This window comes from Schistocerca piceifrons, chromosome 2, assembly GCF_021461385.2.
Source record: "Schistocerca piceifrons isolate TAMUIC-IGC-003096 chromosome 2, iqSchPice1.1, whole genome shotgun sequence".
NCBI lineage: Eukaryota > Metazoa > Arthropoda > Insecta > Orthoptera > Acrididae > Schistocerca > Schistocerca piceifrons.
Window position 1 is genome coordinate 688,515,649 of NC_060139.1, and position 21,624 is coordinate 688,537,272.

At 39.3% G+C, this 21,624-nt stretch overlaps 1 protein-coding gene across 2 annotated transcripts in view; it reads left to right on the plus strand.

The window, feature by feature from the left end:
- LOC124775097 (inositol polyphosphate multikinase) overlaps positions 1–21,624 on the plus strand; it is a 353,921-nt gene that overhangs the window by 308,264 nt on the left and 24,033 nt on the right. For both annotated transcript variants that reach the window (XM_047249914.1, XM_047249913.1), the window contains 2 exons: positions 8,730–8,854; positions 20,862–20,997. In XM_047249914.1, the coding sequence (XP_047105870.1) occupies positions 8,730–8,854; positions 20,862–20,997 (261 nt within the window). The remainder of the gene's footprint in view (positions 1–8,729; positions 8,855–20,861; positions 20,998–21,624) is intronic.

Consider the following 21,624-nt stretch of genomic DNA (forward strand, 5'->3'; position numbering starts at 1 on the left):
ATTGTTTCTTGACACCAAAATAAACATCTTTTCCCAAAGAGAGATCATCATGTCCTTTACAATTACAGGTCACAAGTCCTGTGCATACACATTTTGTATTTTTAATGCAGTGGTTTCCATTGCCTTCCACATCCTCATGCCATTAATCACTGCAGATGTGCATTCTCGGTTTAATTTAATTTCGAATTCAAATATTTCTGGTTTCGTATTTCGCTCTTAGTACTCTGTTTCCGTATTTTGCAAGGTGGGGTATATCTCTAGTTGTGCATGGATCCTCCCCCGCCCCCCTCCACCCCCTGTCCTTTCCTTCTGCTTTCAATATACTTACAGTGTCTAGTTCTGCTTTAACTATTTCCTTCTTTATTATGTTTGACTAATCTAATAAACAACTTCCTGTTCTTACTTAGGTAGTCAGTCACAACCTAAAATAATTTCCAGTCCATTCTGTCCTAAATTTTCAGTATTGCACTTCCTCACATTTCTTTGTGTTTATTTTCTTGAATTTCATGCTTTTGGTAGAGGGGGGGGCTTGAAAATGCCCATCTTCCCACCCAGAGTTGTGAGTTTGGTGACTTGAGGTGCTTCTGGCTACAATAAGAGGGCTGATTTCTTTCCCCATCCATATCCTGTTTGAGCTTGTGCTTTGTCTCTGATGAACTTCGTGCCAGTGCTACATTAAATGTTAATCTCTCTTTCACTCCCTTCTTGAATATGTCTCCTGGTCATCACTGCTGGACTATCAGTCTGTCTGCATCATTGTGGGTGGCAGTCCATTATCTCCTGCACACTCAAGTATACCCTGTTATGCGGGAGAGTTTTTAGACTGGATTGATAAAAAATAGAGAAAAGTTAAGATGGCAGTTTCGGCTCTTCACATGTTCCACATAGTCCTCCCCCCTTGAGAAAATGCTAAAGACGTTCATACAAGAGTGTGACACTATCAGAAAAATCCTTTGGGATGCTTTTCAACTCTTGCAGCACATGGGTGTAAATGTTGGTTATGTCATAACATTTCTCCTTCACGTGAGTTTCTTTACTGTGACCTTTCTTGTGGTAGCTTCAATTGATAACACCAAGTCTTGTCATGTGATTATTTTTTTCAGAAAATAATTGTCTGCATTTTATGCTTCAATCAAGTCACAGTATCATTGGTTTTGTTTGGCAGTTAAGGTGTGTGGGACAGATTTGGCACACACTTTTCTCTACTTCAGAACATTGTGGAGATGTTTCTCCATTGGAATTTGTGACACAACCACATCGACACACTATGGCTTATTGACACACTATGGCTCATTGACACACTATGGCTGCACATTAACTGCTGGTTACTACCTGCTCACGACTGACTGGTCGAGCTCAGATCTGTCGAGTTAATAGTGCATTTACACTGTTGGTTGCTCTTCCACTGTGTGCTACTGTTGGCAGTTTTTCTGTTGGTTGTGGCTCATTGGGTGATAGCATACAGTAGCCAATGAAAATGGCTGAATCTAATAATGTTTCGGTGGAAGATACAAATTGGTTACTTTTGTTTTCAGCATGGACAACATGAGATTGGCGATTATTGATCTGGCTATTATGGATTATGAAGTTGGTTACTGGTTTTCGTGTGTTTCTTGTATTGTATGATCTAGGAGCAGCATCTTTGACGATTAATCAGAATGTCCTCGGTTCTGGGTTTGAGTCTCATCACTGCTTAAATTTTGAATAAAGAGCATCAACAATGGCAGGTGAAGAATTCCGGCATAAGAAGTCACCCTCGTTCTGCCAACAGCATTGTCATAGAGGGTGGAGGAGTGGGCGAGGTTCGGGGCACTCTCTTTCCCTTGGGGTGGGAAACTGCCCCTGAAAGTCAGAAAAATCGGCAGTGATGTATTGCATAAGGATGTGGAAGGTAATGGAAACCACTACATTAAAAACACACAATGTGTTGACAGGACATGTGACCTGTAATTACAAAGGAATCGTGATGATTTCTCTTGGGAAAAGATTCCAGATTAGTTCCCCATTCAGATCTCCTTGAGGGGACTGCCAAGGGGGGAGGAGTGGGATGGTTGATCATGAAAAAAGACTGAATAACCAAGGAAAGGATAACATTGTACAAGTTGGGGTGAGGAATGTCAGTTGTTTGAACATGGTAAGCAAGCTAGAAAATCCAAAAATGGAAATGCTAGCTATAATGGGGTCAGTGAAGTGAAATGCAAAGAAGACAAGGATTTCTGGTCAGACGAGTATGGAGTAATATCAACAGCAACAGAGAATGGTGTCATGGGAGTAGGATTCATGATGAATAGGAAGGTAGGGCAGAGAGAGAATTACTGTGAACAGTTCAGTGACATGGATGTTCTCATCAGAATTGACGACAAACCAACAACAATATTTCGGGTTTACATGTCAATAACACAAGCAGAGGACGAAGAGAGCGTAGATAAGGGTATTGAACAGGTAATTCAGTATGTTAAAGATGAAAGTTTAACAGTCATGGGGGATTGCAATGCGGTTATAGGGGAAGGAGCAGAAGAAAGGATTATGGGAGGATATGGGCTTGGTAGTAGTAACAAGAGAGGAAAGGCTTGAGTTCTGCAATAAATATTGTCTAGTAATAGCGAATACTGTGTTCAAGAATCATGAGAGTAGGTGGTATAGTTGGAAAAAGCTGGAAGATATTGGAAGATTACAGTTAGATTACATCATGATCAAGCAGATACTCTGAAATTAGATATTGGATGTTATCACTGGAACCGTTGGAACATATTGTATACCTAGAACCATTATTGCGTTCATTTCAAATGTGTATTTTAGGTTTATGAAACTAAAATAAGATGATTTATATAATTTTTCTCAAGTTCAATATTTTTTATTTATTACAAAGAAGAACAAGTTTTTAGAAACTTTTTGTCCAATTAACAAACACAGTTTTATTTCAAATTCTTTTAGTAAAGAAGCTGATGTATTTATTGTGTACTCATTATTATAACATTAATTACTGTAATATTTTATGTTGTACGGTTATAGTCATGAAAACTGTTTGCCAAATCCATGTAGCACAACGTATTTGTAAAACACAGCCTGACTTTTTGTTCAGTTTATTTGCACTGACTGATGCAAATTACACATCTTTACTAGCAGGAACCACATACCACATCCTTAGTTATGTCCTTTGAACAAGATTCACACACTGACAGTGTGCAGTTTTTGGAAATACAACTTCCCTTATTCCTACACTTCATCATTTGACATTGTCTCCTCATTTATTTCCTTCCACAGAGTTTCCAGATTCAACTTCTGTTCCCACCAAGCTACTTTTCGAGTCCGTGTACCCCATATGAAGAGCTCTTCTGTTAGCTTTAGCATACAATTTCGACGAGTGATCTTCATCCCTGTTAGTTTCTTGAAAAATTATCCATGAATTAATCGCTGCCAAGTCAAGAATATTATAAAATATGTGAACTGGCCATCTACGAGTACCAGCTCGAACAGTGTATTTTCTTACCATTTGTATTGTTGTAGAAAACTATTATTTCTGGACTTTTTTTTGTCGGATTTAAGTTCAACTTCCGAATGCAAAGTGCTATAAAGAATCACATTCTTGTTTCGTTTGCCTTGATGTTTGAAGAGAGATGAGTAGTAAAGATTAGCCTTCATTGCATTCGCAGCATTAGGGATTTCTCCTCTTGATCGTCTAATTGTTCCAACAGTGCTGGTACCATTAGTTCTCAACTTCTCGCCCAGTTTCACTGTTGTAAAAAAAATTGCCCATAGGGATGTTGCGCCCCCTCCTTTTGGAACGGCTCTATCAACTTCATTACTACACTTTCAGGAAGAACCTGGTCACATAGTCTGTGATCGTCTTTTCCTAAATAAGGGAACCCATTGCACAGAAACTTTTGAGTCAACATCAACAAGAAGCCAACGTTTTATAGCAAATTTATCTGGTTTGTTTGGCATATACTCTAAGAATGGACACCCTGTTTTGCTTGGAAAAAGCTGTTCTTCAGTAGTCAGATTTTCACGTGTCTTCAAACGTTCTGATTTTGTGTTTCTAAAGTTGGAGCGCAAAAATCTTAGAATTTCTTGAAAGCAATTTCTCCCCATTGTATCAGTGGAGATTGGTGGGCCCAACTTTTTAGACCACAGTTCATCAAGTTCATTACTATTGGCTCCAAGAACACCATGAGCATACAATAAAGCAATGAAAGCCTCCAGTTTCTCCATACTTACACTCCACAATTCATTTCCTAGAACTCGGTTTGCCTCCGTTTCTGTGTCGTGTTTTATGTCTTTCAGTATTGGTTCATCAATAAACAGATGCCGTGCACTCACTACACTGACATCAGAAACATACCGCTTTGAATATGGTGTAGGTCCTGGATTTTCTTTCATGATATTATGACTCGCCAATCTGCCAGATGTGGTCTTTCCAAACTCTGATGGAGTCCACTCCATGACAGCATCAGTACCCTACAACACATTATGTGGTCCTAGGAGGCACGTGTTAATCTTTCCCTTCTGATATATTGTTTTATGTGATACAATTTCTGCTGCTGTAATAGGACAATAGAAAACTTCAAATTAGAAGTGTCCACTCTGAGTAATTGTTGTGTAAATTCTGAATTTTGTATGAAAGTTGAATTTTGACATGTAAATAATGTGTTTCATAATTGTTACTAACCTGGCTGAGCAACTACGTTTTCAGCATAATCTGAATCACTGCATCTGGAGTGATCGTTTGGTTGACAGTAATCTTCGTCAGCATCTTCTCTTAGGTCTCCTGCATCTAGGTCACATTCTGCTTGAGACTTACCTGGAATATCATGTAAGAGAGCCGAACAATTCTGCATTGGTAAGCGACGGAGATCTGCGAGCCATCATTACTATGTTGCTATGAGCTAACAAATGACAATGTGACTGGAGCAGCAGAGGCAGATAATGGGCATAAGTAAATTCAAAGTCTTTCATTATTGTGCAGATTATTGCTGTTTAGAGACTGATTAACAGATTTAATCTCAACCATAGGAAGAAGGACATATTGTAAGACCTTTCGTTACAATTATCAATACAGTGGTCAAAATGAGTAGTCTCATGGCTCTAGGTATAATTGTTAACAATGTCCTAACCATTTTTAAAAAATTAAATGTATTTATTACAGGTGATTATGACCTTGAACATGGAAAAATCACTGAAGCTCATCGCAATATGACAAAAACTGCAGTCAAAATAACGTTTTGAAAACCTGTTGCGATCGTTTTGACAGCTCTGGCTTTTCTAGTATTAAGGCATAAACAGATACAGACTCAGATCACTATTTAGTAATGATGAAGAGTAGGCCGAAGTTTAAGAGACTAGTCAGATAGAATCAACCCACAAAGAAGTAGAATGCGGAATTACTAAGGAATGGAGAGTATGCTTAAAGTTCTCAAAGGCTATAGATACTGCGGTTATGAATAGCGTTATACACAGTTCAGATGAAGAGAGGAGGACATTTCTAAAAAGGCCAGTCTCAGAAGTTTAAAAGAAACACACAGGTACAAGGAAGGTAACTGCGAAGAAACCATGGATTACAGAAGAAATACCTCATTCGATGAAGGAAATTAGTAAGTACAAAAATGTTTAGGGAAATTCGGGAATACAGGTATGTCACTTAGGAATGAATTAATAGGAAGTGCAGGGAAGATAATGCAAAATGGCTACATGAAAAATTTGAATATATGGAAAAAGAAATGATTGTCGGAAGGATTGACTTGGCATGAAGAGTACTCAAAACAACCTGTGGTGAAATTTAAAAGCAAGGGCAATAACAGTAAGAGTGCAATGAAAAATTCCAATGTGGATAGGTGGAAAGAGTACATTGAAGGCCTGTATGAGGTGAGACTTGTCTGATGATGGCATGGTAGAAGAAGATAAGGGATCAAGTATTCGACAACTTAACATAAAATAAAGTAGAAGAGATAGGTAAGATTCCATTGAAATTTCTAAAATCATTTGGGGAAGTGGTAACAAAATGATTATTCACGTTGGAGTGCTGAATCTATGAGACTGACACCTCATGCATCCAAGTTGCTGACAAGAATAATATACAGGATAATGAAAAAGCAAATTGAAGATATGTTGGATGACAGTCAGTTTGGCTTTAGAAAAGATAAAACATGAGAGATGCAGTTCTGACTTCGCAGTTAATACTGGAAGCAAGACTGAAGAAAGATCAGAACACATTCATAGGATTTGTCAATCTGGAAGAAGCGTTTAACTGTGTAAAATGGTGTAAGAAGTTCTTAAGTCAGAAAAAATAGGGGTAAGTTACAGGGAAAGATGGGTAATGTACAACATGTACAAGAAACGAGAGGGAACAAAAGACTAGACTGAGAACAAAGAGCTAGTTTTTAAAAAGATGTAAGGCAGTGGTGTAGTCTTTAGCTCCTGCTGTTCAATCTGTACGTCAAAGAAGCAGTGACAGAAGTAGAAGAAAGGTTCAAAAGTGGGATTAAAATTCAAAAAGGATATCACTGTTAAGATTTGCTGGTGACCTTGCTATCCTGAGTGAAAGTGAAGAATTATAGGATCTGTTGAATGGAATGAACAGTATAATTAGTACAGAATATGGACTGAGAGTAAATTCAAGTAAGATGAAAGTAATGAGGAGTAGGAGAAATAAGGGCAGCAAGAAACTTAACATCAGAATTAGGGATCACACAGTAAACTAATTTAAGGAATTTTGCTACATAGGCAGCAAAATAGCCCACAATATATGGATCAAGGAGGACATAAAAAGCAGACTAGCACTGGCAAAAATAACATTGCAAGCCAAGAGAAGACTACTAATATCAAACGTAGGCTTAATTTGAGGAAGGAATTTCTGAGATTGTATATGTGGGGCACAGCATTATGTGGTAGTGAAACATAGACTATGAGAAAACCAGGAAGGAAGAGAATCAAAGCATTTGAGATGCAGTGCTACAGAAGAATGTTGAAAATTTCATGGATTGATAAGGTAAGGAAAGGAATTGAGGGGGTTTTCAGGAGAATTGACAAGGAGAGAAATATTTGGAAAACAGTGACGAGAAGGCTGGGTGGTATGATAGGACATCTGTTAAGAGGTCAGGGAATAAATTCCATGGTGCTGGAGGGAGCTTTAGAGAGTAAAAACCATATATGAAGACAGAGATTGGAGTACATCCAGCAGATAATTGAGGACATAAGTTGCAACAGCTACCAGGTTGGCACAGGAGATGAATTTGCAGCAGGCCACATCAAACCAGGCAGAAGACTGAAGGGGAAGAAAAGTGCAGATAAAAAGGATTTCATGGGATAATTTTTTTTTCTTCCAGTGCAATAATTTGTTTGTCAGTTGGCAAAGCCAATGAATGTGGCTGGAGGAATACTGATTATGGTGACAGATTGCTCTGTAGTGCAGCAAAAGATATAGGTTAGGCTGAAATGGTACAGTTTGATTGACATTAGGCGAAGTCAACAGATGTCACTGGATGAAAACCAGTTGTGGTGACAGTGATCTGTAGCATAGCCCACTGATTGTTTTGAAAAGTTTGTGGGGTATTTTTGAAACATCTCGATTTTAGAGGTTATGTTAATGCAGGAACCTAAGAGTACAGCTTAAACTTCACAGAATATTCTGTTTTCCATCTCAACATTCTGCATAATACATTTCATTATGTCGCCACACAATTTGATGCTCTCAGCATTATCAAACATTATTTTCTCCCTCATTGGTTCTTGTATCTTGTGTAATATGGACTCATCATTCATCATTCAGTTGTCGTCATTAATAGCACACAATGCAAAAGCCACCAACACTGTATGTGCGGTTTCACCCAACTGTTATTTACAATTATTAGTTCAAGCTGCCACCAAAGATACTACACTGACATCACTTATACACCAGGAATAAAAGCAGCCTGTTTACATTCTTTTGCTTTTGAAAGTTTGTTTTCACTACAACCATAGCAACTCTAAAAGTTTCACCTGCTATTTCTACACCCTAATCTTCATAAAATAGATGGAAGTTCATAATGTTCAACATCTAATGATGCTCTTTATTTAACTCCTGTATATTTTTCATTTACACACAATGACTTTTCTATGTGTATGGCAAATCAGTTAATACAGAGTGTATGCTAGAAGGAATCAGAAAACTACCTACTGTTTTTTCATGCAAATCAACATATATGAACCTATCACTGCTTATATTTAGCTCACAAGTGACAAGGTATAAGAACATTAAACTAATTCATACATAAAATTATCATCCAGCAATGTTTCATGGAATTGCTTCATGTAAACAAAGCAAGTTGTTGCCAAAATACCTGTTAACTTTCGGTAGTGAATGGGGTTAAAGCAGGTCATAACTTTGGAAACATCACACTTCAGGTTTGTTTGATAGCACTACTTCACGAATGCTGTTTAGCAAATGTTGTTAACTTTTCCGTGAGTGTATTTGCTGTGTATTGTCAACATGAACCATGAAGTTGCCTGCATAACTGATTAAGCCATCCTTACATGGCTGCTAGTTTTGGCCACAGGTACTTTCTAAGGGTCATTCCTATACACTTCGATATTAATTATTGAAATAAAATTTTGACTAAGAGGAATTTCTATTTGCAAATAACCTGTTCTTTCTGCTGGCAACATATCCATAAGTGTCAAATCATCTTGTATAATATTGATGAAATAAATTTTGTATTGTAGTGTATTATAGATAGTATGTATCCTTTTTTCAGATATTAAGTTCCTCATTTTAAAAGATGTGACTGATGGTTTCGCAGAGCCTTGTGTTATGGATGTTAAAATAGGGAAACAAACTTGGGATCCTGAAGCAACAGAAGAGAAAATAAAAAATGAACAGGTAAGTCAGTCATAAAATTGTTAAAATTAACTTATAGCTCCTGCTTATCCCTTCATTCCTATATAATTTGTACTTGTTCATTTCATCTGTGGAACCTTTCTGTTGCAAAACGCTTTTCCTGGTTTCCTCATGTTCCAAATATCCATGTTCCGCATAAGATTATTGTTTTCTAGATCACTAAACATTAGTCTCCCACTGTTTGGACCAGTCTGCTCACATCTAGTCTTTGTCTGTTGAACTGTCAGGGTGTATACGACCTGGGAGATCCAGGAAGAACCCGGGAATTTTTTCATCTGGGAGAAAACCAGGAAGAACCCCTGAATTTTTTAGAATTCTGGGAATTTTTCATTGTTTTAGTTTTTAGTTACATTTTTGTAACTTTGACTAGTAAGAACCAATACTCTAACAAAGAATATTACTATATCTCACTACTGCAGAATAATACTGCAGCAATAAAACACGAATGAGAGAAAAAAATGAAAATAAAACTTAAGTTGCAAAGGAAATGCACCATATACAAGAACAGTGTTTCATAACAACAAATCGCCTCCGATGAGCGTGACATCACAACTGTTTACAATAGATTCGTTTGAGCAGTTGCGAGCGAGCTTATGCGCATGTGCAGTTGAGTTGTGTATGAGTAGTACCTTCTCCCACTTCTGGCTACAGAAGTGTGGCAGTTAGCTGTACAAGCAATTGCAGCAAGCAGCCAGATGCTATCCAAATAAATTTTGCTGGTGCGCCTAAGCTGTCAGATTCACGTATGCGCAACAGGCCCAGAACTAGGGGGCGGGGGCAAAGTGGGGTATCTGCCCCTGGTGGCAGGTTCAGGGCAGGCGGGGGGGGGGGCAAATTCATCCTATTGAGGAAAAAGACCTTGTTTCACAAAGCACCCACATCCTTTGCATCTAGAAATATACTTTTCTATAGACAAAAGGGGACGGGTCTACACGAGCTGGGCGAATAAAGCCGGAAGGGTGAATGACAATCGCTGTTTATGTGGTTGACTGGGTTTGAAAATGATCAGTGTTGTTATAATTACTAGCGAATTCCATAGATTCAGAATACCAGAGTGGAAATAAATGACTAACAGGAATAACAAGCAACTAAGATAACGTATTGTCTTCTCTGCATATCCAAGAAAATGAAATTTTGACAAAACATTTTTGGCCAGACTGCTACACTACTAAGGGCCAGTTATACAGTCCCCGGCTAGCAGCCGCTAAATTTCTATTCTGGGAGTAGTGCGGAAAACGCGTTGTACGAACATGTAATAACACCTAACCGGAGAACAAATGCGGGATAACTAAACCGGTGATTGTGGCAGGGATTAGTGGAGTTAAACAGAGAATAAATTTGGACACTGGCAGGAATAGTTACAGAATTAGTGATGACAAGATTGATTGTTAGAATGAGAAAGGAGAAGAAACTGAGACCCTCACAAATTATGGAAGAATATGACTATTCCAAATTTATATAAAAATTTCGTACTACTACTTTTCGATCTCATGCTTCAGAAGCTACAGAGTGTGAATGAAATGTGAAACTATTTCCTAACATAAAACGTTTTGCTTGTAGTAGGCCTAATAGGCATTTGATATTGGTACTTTGTGAATTATATTCTGTCGTGTTATAAAAATGACCATTTGTGCCAAAACAGTCTCGTTTATTTGGTGTGTGTAACAATTGCTGCAATATTAGGCAGGCCTATTTCGTTTTACCTAGCACACAGTGACAAAATACACGTAATCAGATCGAGAAACCACACCTGTCTTGGATACTATTTGTATTAAATCTTTTCTGGTAGTAGACAATAATATTTCGTTTATTCATGTAGCAAAACGTTGACGAACTTTGATGAGGTAATAGATTCTTTCCCAGATAGGAAAGTACTCCATATAAAGCAGTGGCAAGATTAGAGAGAAAAAATGCTAAGACTTAAGGATTGAGAAAATGTGTACTGTCTTGCTGCTCTCTTGTATTGTTTTATGTATCCTATATTTAATTTTGTTTTACTTGAAACAGCAAGTTATTAGCTAATAGGCAGTAAAGACTGCAAATTTTCTGAAGAATTCGTATTCTCCCGGTTACAAATAATCCCATCCACTATTAATCGCGAGATTTTTTTTGAGAGGGGCAGGATGTCAAACCAGCCAACTGGGAGCAGGAGAGGCACCACAGGACATTTTAATTTCCACTGGCCTGAATATAGTTTGATGGCACCCGTTACAAAATATTACACATTTGAATTTTACAGAGCGAAATACAGAGACGTGTGATGGAAGAATGCTGTGTAAAGAGGCGTGACACTGTGTTTCGGCACATTTAAGACGAAATAACATGTCTTACATTCCCTCGATCATGTATGTTTTATGTATCAGACTAATCAGAAAGATGTGCGCTACAAAATGAAGATATTTTTGAAAAGTCAATTTTTTAAATTTTTGGCGTCCTATCTCAAACGCTCGAGGGAGGGGGAGTGCCACTATCTAATATTGCATATTGCCCCGGTTCGGAAATATCGTAGATCCGGACCTGATTCACAGAGCAGTCTGAGTTGTAGTGGGGAGGTGGTAGTCTCCACGTGACCCATGTTTACGTTAAGTGATTTTGCTGTTTCCTCTTTGTTTATTGCTCTCAAATCAAATGCAAGCAAAACAGATTTCTGTGGCCGGGAGCTATCAAGTGAATTAAAATACATTCACATAATTATAGAAGGCTAAAATATGTTATTAGTTTAAGATTTTATTTTGTTTCCACCTTTCTGACAGTCAAGCATTAATTGCCTTGCAGAGCAACGAAGTTATTTTTGTTGGTTTGTTAAAGAAATTTGACTTCTATTAATCTTTTCTGCTGAGACAGTCATTTATTGGAAGCGAAGTGTTTCATTCCACACTATTGGCTAGTTTCAACTGTTCTCTACATTTCAAGTTCACGTTTTTGTCTTCTAGCATGTATGGCATTATGCCATAATAAAGAACCAAAGATAAGATAATGCAGTACTGGTACTCCAAGAAAATTTATATCTGAATCTGGACATACGAATGTGCACTTTAAGCCGAATCATGCATTTTAGTATGGTCCACAAAATTCCCATGCTCTTGGAGTATCCTCTAATGTCTTGTTTCTTTTATGACATAATGTAAGATCTTTTGATGATTTACACATACGAACGTACGGGCTTCCTGCATCATCATAGCTGCGCAAGCGCGGCGCCGCCTGTCATCTGGTACAACTGCTGAAATGAATCTATTTCCAGCAGGTCACGTGAAAATATTCCGAATGGTTGTTTGAAAAGCGTTGCATTCAAGTAAATTAAATTTCCTTTTACACAAGATGAACTCTGTGTGCGAATGTCTGATGAATTTCTTAATCACAGAGCGTTTGACTCTCACTCAAAATTCAAACCTTTGAGGATGACCATTCAGAATAGAATCCAATGGTAAGGGTTGCGAAACAGCCATTGAAATTGAGCATGTCATTTTCAGTGCTCGTGGTCACAGTTTAGTGGTGACCTTTGACCATTCACTCATGTGGACAGCTGGTTTGTGGTCTGGCAGAAGGACTTGAGCTTTTTGGGCTTGTGGCTCATGACATCACACTATGGGTACCAATTGGTGCCACTATGTCTCACACTCAGTAACTCATCTTGAAAAAGAGAGAGAGAGAGAGAGAGAGAGAGAGAGAGAGAGAGAGAGAGAGAGAGAGAGAGGGAGGGGGGGGGGGGAGGGGGGGGACGGCAATGCCCTACTGCATGGCAGCTATATTTCTGCTTAACTGTGGTGGCAAGTACGGATGGACAATAGCAGATTGCAAACTCCATCCCTATGCTATTTATGCCAACAGTATATGGAATTAAGTACAATGAGTGTAAAAGATATTAATGTAGTTACATATTTCTGCTTTTAATCTTGTTCAGGAGGCAAATCACGGAACTACCGAGAACATAGACTACAAATTTAGGTGTTTTAAGATTTGGTTTTCACATAAAGTGCAAGAAGTTGAACAAGAAACACACTTTGCACAGGTTAACATAAACCCCTCTACAAATATTAATGTCTTAATTTAGATAGGAAATCTGCATGTGTGCTATGTCATGAGGAGGCTATAAATTTTATAGTCTAAAATATTATCAGTCCGATATATTTTTTTCAGCAAAAATTTTCAAGTGTATGCTTACTTACAGTAAACAGTGCTACAGCAACCAACTGAAAATGGGAAAAAAGACAGTAGTCATCTAATAGATTCTAGCACGTAAAAATTCAAAGGGCTGGACTGTATCTACAGAAAGATCTGCTGGTTAACTGCTAATGCCCATTGATTTCTTATTTCTTCATCCCATGGAGAAATGAGTATATGAAATACTCCAGTATTATTGATGAAACTTCTTGGCAGATAAGTCTTGTTTTTAATCTGTGAGGAAGTATCATTTCAGAGCACAATCCACTGCAGAGTGAAAATCCATTCTAGGTTATTGTTGTTGTACATCATTTCACATAATTTTAATTTGTTCCACGTGACACATTTGAAAACATGTTGATACTTTCACTAGAAAATTATGATTCAGTATTTGTTTGTTATGATTTCCACTTCACAAAAATATAGAATTCAAGCAAAGAAAATGGCTGTAAAGGAGATTTGAACCTGAGCTTTGTAGATTAGCAGTCTCTGATGCTACTCATTGAGTTATGGGAATGTTTAATTTTGGCAAATTGTTTTGTACTTAACAGGGCTTGGAAATCATCTCATTTTTAGAAGCAACTTTTTTGACATTTTCTTTTATAAAATTGTCACTGTTTATTATGAAACTGTTACGTCTGAGCGCAGACTATCAAGTTTCACAAATATACATAAAGAAAATCAAACAGGGCCAGCCCATAAGGTCCCCTTGCCAGATGAAAGCTCATATATACACTGACTGGTATAAAATCTGTACAAGCTGGTATTTGACCAAAGTGCAAACACTTACAGTGTGTGTGTGTGTGTGTGTGTGTGTGTGTGTGTGTGTGTGTGTAACAAATCTTACAGTAAAGTCTGGAAAAGAGTGACTCATTGAGCGTGACATCTACTGGCAGCACTAGGTGACATCATGAGCCGTGACCACAGAAAGTTCAGAATTTAACAGCGAGCTTTATCGCTGGGTGTATCAGAGCAGTCTTGTGCCTGGGTCTTCTGCAGGGATGTGGCCCATGTGGCAAGAGCTTTGGGATTAGGTGTAGTGTGTGAGTGGACTAGAATGTTACTTGTTTGGGTAGGTGGTGGAATACTACTTACGGAGGGATGTGAAGGCTTGAGGGTAGGATGCTCCTAATTTATAGGCAAGATGATTAATAGTCAAAGCTCTCATGAAGGATATGGTTCAGTTGTTCCAGTCCAGAATGGTAATGAATGATACAGGGTCACATTTTTGTAACTGGCGTATGTAGGTGATTGGAAGGTTAAGGTTGTATGTGGATATAACACAAGAAATCTATTTGTGGACTAAGATTTGGCAGGGGGGGGGGGGGAGTAAAAACCTTCAGCATACTGAGAGAGGGATTGTTCCTCACTACAGATGCACTGTCCATGAGTGGTTAGATTTTATGGGAGAGACTTCCTAGTGTGGAACAGATGGCAGCTATCAAAATGCAGTTACTGTAAATTATTTGTTAAAGGAAATTTTGAAGTTTTCCACCTTTGCCGTTTTTCACAAGTATTCAGTTTACTATACAGGGTGTTTATAAATTATTTATACAAAAGTAACATTTAATAATGAAAATGATGATGACTTACAGAAATGTTTGATACAGCACTGAATGCAGTATATCTTAAAGTTCTATTTACCACCTAACAGTTTGAGTTTCCGACATTCCTGTTAGGTGGCATGCGCAAATGAGTTATTCCAACAGTTATCATGGAGTCGTATAACTTCGCAGTGTGTGCCAGTGTGGTTTCTGGTTTTATGAATCCAATTTTGCTGCTACAGGTAAGAGATAATTCACGAGTAAATATCACAAACCACCAACTCAGAGACATTCTGTTATAGGCTGGTACAATCGTTTCTCTAAAACTGGCTGTGTATCACATAGGACGCCAGGGCAGAGTTGGCCAATCGTCTATGACACAGCAATTGAACGAGTTTGGCAGTCTCACATTCATAGCCCGAGTAAATCAGCAAGATGTGTGAGTTTAGAAATGAATATTCCTAGAATTACAGTGTGCAATGTATTACGGAAACACCTGTCCTTCAAATCCTACAAATTAGAACTATTGAAAACTTCAACAGATAATGACAAAGAAAAATGAGCTGAGTTTTGTGTAGAATTTAACAAAATGCAGACTGAAGATGATTATGAAAGGATGTTCTGTGATTAAGCCACCTTCCATACCTGCGGGAAAGTGAATCGACATAATGTTTGGATGTGGGACGAGCAGAAACCACATCATGTAATCGATCATGTAAGGGCCTTGTCTAAGGTAAATATTTTTTGCACTGTAAGCTGTAACAGGATTTGTGGTCCTTCTTTTTTTTGCTGAGTCAACTGTAATTAGCGTATCATACCTGGACATGCTTGAATATTATCTAGTGCCTCAATTACAACAAGATATGGGCACAGAATTTATTTTTCTGCAAATGGCACACCACCACATTGTCATCGTGAAGCTGTCGCATACCTCTGTAGCGATGTTCCCCCTTGCCATGGATGTGGTGGAACAATATCCTGAGTATCACAATCACCTGGTTTAACCCAAATGGCCTTCTGTGTATGCTGTTATATTAAAGACAGAGTAATGTTCCTCCACTTCCGGGAAAGATTGATGATCTGCGACAATGGATAACACAAACAGTTGCCACCATACATCAAGACTTGCTTTATGGGATGTGGCAGAAAATTGATTCCAGGTGGGACATACGTCGTGTTACAAAAGGTAGCCACACAGCACATTTGTAAATATAACTTAAATATATAATGCATCAAGTGCAGTATCAAATACTTCTGTAAATTGTTTATCTTTTCACAGTTGGAGGTTACTTTTGTATAACTAATTTATGAACACATTTTATCTTGTACAGTTGGCCAATTTCGGCCTTTCAGGCTGTTTTCTGGTGCAGTCTACAAAGAAATAAATCAAAGATACAAGAAGTATAGATTTGACTGACAGACATACAAAAATAATATTTTACAATGGACAGTCTAAAATTGTGTTAGGTTGGGGCATGAGTTCACAGCATTTTTGATTTGCGTGTTTGTAGTCTGGTTACTATAGGTTTGTTTATCGATCGTTGTCTTTTTTTTCCCAAATAGTTCACTGTTGCTGAAACTTCCTAGCAGATTAAAACTGTGTGCTGGACTGAGACTCGAACACAGGACTTTGCCTTTCGTGGGGGCAAGTGCTCTACCAACTGAGCTACTCAAGCACGACTCACACCCCGTCCTCACAGCTTTAACTCCGCCAGTACCTCGTCTCAGTCTGGCACACAGTTTTAATCTGCCAGGAATTTTCATATCAGCGCGCACACACACACACACACACACACACACACACACACACACACACACACACACATATACTGCTGTGGAATGAAAATTTCATTCTAGTTCACTGTTGCTGTTTGAGTTTACAGATTGTCATTTTGTGCTTTGAGATAGTAGAGCTGTGGAGACTATAGAAAATGGAGTGTCAAGTGAAGAAATGGGAACATTTCCGACACATTCTTCTGTTTGAGTTCAGTAGGATGATGACAGGAGTAGAGGCTTCCCAGAAATATTTAAACCATGTATGGGAATAACGCCGTTGGAAAGAACATGGCAAGTAAATGGTTTTCTCATTTTAAGGAGGATTGTTTTGTCATTAGTGACTCTCCACGTTCAGGAAGGGCTTCGCAGTGTGACGAAGATCATTTACATGTGTTAATCCACAATAGTGTACTCAAGAACTAGCAGATACGATGAACTGTGATCATTCCACAAACTTGCGACATGTGCATGCAGTGGGGAAAATTCAAAAATTGGGTGTATGGGTACCATATGCTCTAAGCCAAAATCACAAGTATCAGCATGTGGCCATATATGCTTGCACATCGTAGATTCCTATCCTGTATCATTCTAGTGATGAGAAAGGGTGTCTTTATGCTAACATAAGGAAAAGAAAGGAATAATTGCAATCAAACAGACCACCAACTCCCTGTACAAAGACCTGCTCGCCGCCACAATTATCTGTTGGAAGAACAGTGACCGTGTGTGTGGTGTACTATGAATTGCATCCTGAAGGTGTAACCACCACTGCTGACATTTATTGTCAATGGCTGAAACGCCGTGCAGACACAGTCCAAAAACAATGACCAGGAAGGATGTGTGAAGTGATGCTACTGCATAACATGAGCTCATATTCTGCTAGGCTGACAGAAAACACTATACAGGAGTTGGGTTGGGGCGTCATTCTGCACCTGCTTAATTGACCTGATCTTGTGCCCTCAAATTTTCACCTTTTCTGCTCTGTTGAACAATCTTCAATGACCTTACTTTCCAGAAGGAAATTCTCTCCGAACATGGCTTGATAAGTTCTTTGCCTCAAAACCATGTGATACCTAAAGTCACAGAATCGTAAAGTTTCCCCAGGGTGGCATACTGTTTTAAGTAGTGAAGGATAATATACTATTGATCACTGAAGTCTCTGTTAGATGTGTGTGTTGTGTTTATTTAAACTAAAAAATGCTATGACCTAATGCACCAACCCATTGGTTACAGATGGCGATGTGGTGTATAATTATCCTGTTATTAAACATCAGATACAGCCAATCAGAAAGCAAGCACATGACATGCAAGCATTAGAATGAAAACCACATGAATTAAACCCACATGAAGAAAATTGTCTAAATTATTTGTGTTCCTTCGTAACTGTTTTCATTACCATATTTGTTATTTCTGAATTATGTTTTTTTTTTAAGTAGGTAATGGTCACAGACTGTGCCATAGCCCAATTTTTTTTGGTTGGATTTGGAAAGTGGCAGTTCGATTGTGACTTGATCATACCGATGAATTTGATATCGTTAGAGTAACTGCAATTCTCTCTGCGTACTGCATTTCGTTGAATGAACAGTGGACACCATTTTGATGTTACAGGTTGGTACTGACAGGTTCAATGACAACACAGTTTTTCACAGCCCCATTCTTTACTCAAGAACTCCATGAAGCGTTCATTCAGATAGGTTCAATATTTTCATTTTCTCTGATAGGGGTACCCATTTTGTTGAAGTTTTCTCTGTAACTCATTTATTTTGACATGCAGTTTCCTGCGCATTGCTATTTTAGTGGACCAGAGTATCCTTCACAACTGTTTTATTTCATGTGTGTTTTTTTGTAATTGTAATCTACATTTAGTTTCCATGGTGAATTTTTCAGTCTGATTCAGTGTGTGAGCTTTGTTGAAACTTCCTAACAGATTAAAACTGTGTGCCAGACTGGGACAGAACAGCAATTGTGCCTTCTGTTGGCAGTGTTATTGTCAACGTGTCAGCTCGGCTACTCATGCACGACTCATGACCCATCCTCACTGCCTGGGTAAAGATAGCTCAGTTGGTAAGAGCATAAATGTAAAAAGGAAGTTTCCAGGTTTGAGATGCACTCCATAACATGGTTTACATCTGACTGGAAGTTTCAGTTCCATTAGCTCATTTCCTGTGGCCTTGTGTCAATCTGATTTTGTTCTCATTTCTGCACTAGAGTACAGATCTGCCAGCAGCAATCGAGGGTAGGATTGACATAACAGTTTCTTTACAGAGATATAGTTCACTTAGCAAGTAAAATACTAAGTTCCGGAATCTTTTTCAAATGTTCTTTGTTGGACACAAATTTCCAGCTTAGGACTGGCAATGAGTGATTTGTCTAAGGTGCATATTGTGACACCAGCATACTAGTGAAATGTTGTTTAACATTAAAATCTCTCCCTCTCTCTCTTCCACTGTCCTCCCCTCCCCCCTCCCCCTCCCCTCTAACCCTACCACCGCATTTATATTATTAACAATAATGCAAAGACACAATGTTCAATAAGATTAAGTGTTCCTGAATGTGTTTGTGTGTCCTCTAACTGTAGTCTAAATAACTGATTCAGGAACAGAATTGCATCCCATTTATGTCAGCATGATAGTATCTGTATAATAATATTGCCATGTGCTGTCTGCTGTTTGGGTAGGAGCTCTCTCTTCTGAGACAAGCTGTCGATTTTGTTTTTGTTTTCTATTTGTGCTCAATAAAGAAGCCTTCAGCATGTCCCCTTGCGGGCCCTGAGTTAGAATAGGCCTGAGGTTTTCCCACCTGTTGTAAGAGACGACTAAAAGTAGTACCACACCTTTCAGCCTTTATGTGGTGGTCCCCTGTAGGGTTTGACTGCCATTTGTCAAAATTTTCCCAAAGAGCGAGCCAATTGGGGAAGGGCACCATACATGGTGCATCGTGTCCATCGTGCATTGAGAAGCCCGCTTCTCGTCATCGCATTGCAGTCCCGCTCATTCTCCATCTCTTGGGCGAGGGCATCTTCCTGGATGTGTTTTCCAGCATGTACTATGCAGTGTTGCTTTCTGGGCCGCCGATGACCGTGGACTTCTTAGCAACTCATATCCAGCATGGTAGCCAGTCTGTTGTGGTGGGGCTGCCATGTACCCTGTTGGTTGTAGCCCCCTGACAACACAGGTATCGCTCTGCTGATGCCTGCGCCATTAGCTCCCCACATATGCCATGGAGTAGATGTCCATCTCCCTGGGGCATCGGGATGCCCCAGTGGCCCTCCTGCCAGGTGGCTCTTGCTGAGGGTGGGTGGCGCCCATGGGCAGGGCCCCTGGTCGGAGTGGGTGGCATCAGGGTGGATGACACGCCATGAAGCATAGTATGTCATCTCTTGCTGGTGGTCCTCCACCAGCAGTCTCTAAGTGGGCAAAGTCTAACTTCAGTGCTAAGAAATATGACCCCAAATCGTTCCCCTCCCTGGCCACACCATTGGAGGAACACCAACCAAGGATGGCAGCAAAGCTTATTCTTCCCGGTACCCTGTATGTACAATAGCTGATTGGATCTCCTTTGTTTCAATGCAGCCTCAGTTTCTTGTAGAGCATTTAGAGGACAAGTTTGGGGAGGTGGAGGGCTTGTCCAAAATGCGGTCAGGGTCAGTCTTTATAAAAACGGCATGCTCTGCCCAGTCATGGGCATTACTCACCTGTGACAAGCTGGGGATATTTCCGTTACCATCACGCCTCATAAGAGCTTAAATATGGTTCAGGGTATTACATTCCGCAGGGACCTTCTTTTGCAGTTTGACAACGAGCTGCGTGCCAACTTAGTGCGACAAGGAGTTCATTTCCTCTGGTGCATCCATCGGTGTCCGAGGGACAATCAGGAATGCCACCAGTGCCTTCATCTTGGCCTTAGAGTGTGGCACATTACCCGAGAAGGTCGAGGTGATGGTCTACTGCTGTGATGTGCAGCCATATATCCCTCCCCCAGACCGGTGCGATAAGTGCTGGAAGTTCGGCCATATGTCTTCCTGCTGTACTTCCAGCATCACATGTCGAGATGGTGGACATGCATCCCATCCCATTACTCCCTGTGCCCCGCCTCCCATCTGTGTCAACTGCGGAGAGGATCATCTCCCAACCCATCACACACTTAAGTGATATTGACTGAGATGAACAACAGATATCCCCACCAACCCCACCTTCACTACTCACCAAATTTGGTTTTGGAAACAAAAGTATTGTCTTGAAGACTTTTTGTGTACTGAAGTGGAATTGGTTTACTACCCTTCAATATCCTCCTGCCTTATTTGCATGTACATTCATGTGCTGATTGGCACTTGCAACTTCTGATGTGTTGATTATTTATTGCAATATATATCTGTGTGTGTGTGTTTTATAAAATCTTATTTGTCTTGTGCAGTACAAAAGTTTTTATGTTATATGAATAAACAGAGAGTATTTTATTGTGTATCGCCATAAGTATTAATTCTGAATTAATATTTTTCTTTCTTATTTCAGAAAAAGTATATGGAGTGTAAAAGGGACTTGGGATTTTGTATCCCAGGTTTCCAGGTGTACAAGATTTCGAATGGAAAACTTATGAAATATGGAAAAGATTATGGGAAACGCTTGAACAAAAGTTCAGTTATTGATGGTGAGAACTTTTGTAACATATGTGTGTGTGTGTGTGTGTGTGTGTGTGTGTGTGTGTGTGTGTGTGTGTGGCGGGGGGGGGGGGGGCTGAGAGAGAAAGAATTGTGTAATTTTATATTTTTAACACTCCTGTTGATAACCCTTTTTCTTTTTTCCCCCAAACTAATTGACCACTAATAGACAAGCTGTTGACTGACACCAAACTCAATTGTCTTACTGTTTCAGAAAATACATGTATTGTTTAGCTTAGTGGTAAAAATTCATAAGGAATTTACCTAGAGATAAACATCAGTCTGCTATGAGTGATAAAGACAATTAGGGTGTGTTTATGCTGGCCCCTCGCTGCTCGCCGGGAAGGGGTGGCGATCGTGAAACAAGTCCACTGCACCTTACCAGTGCATTTAACCTGTACCATTGCTGCTCATGCCAATCCTTGTGCTAGGTGATGATGTCAACTTGGGTTGTGTTTCACTACGCAACCATCAACGAATGTCCTGAAACTTGAGTCGTGATTGGCTGCTTCAGGTTTACTCTGGCACTACCTTGTTTGACTGCTCCTTATTAAATGCTTTCACACAAAGCATACACATTGTTATACATTACCATCTACATCCACAATGTGCAAACT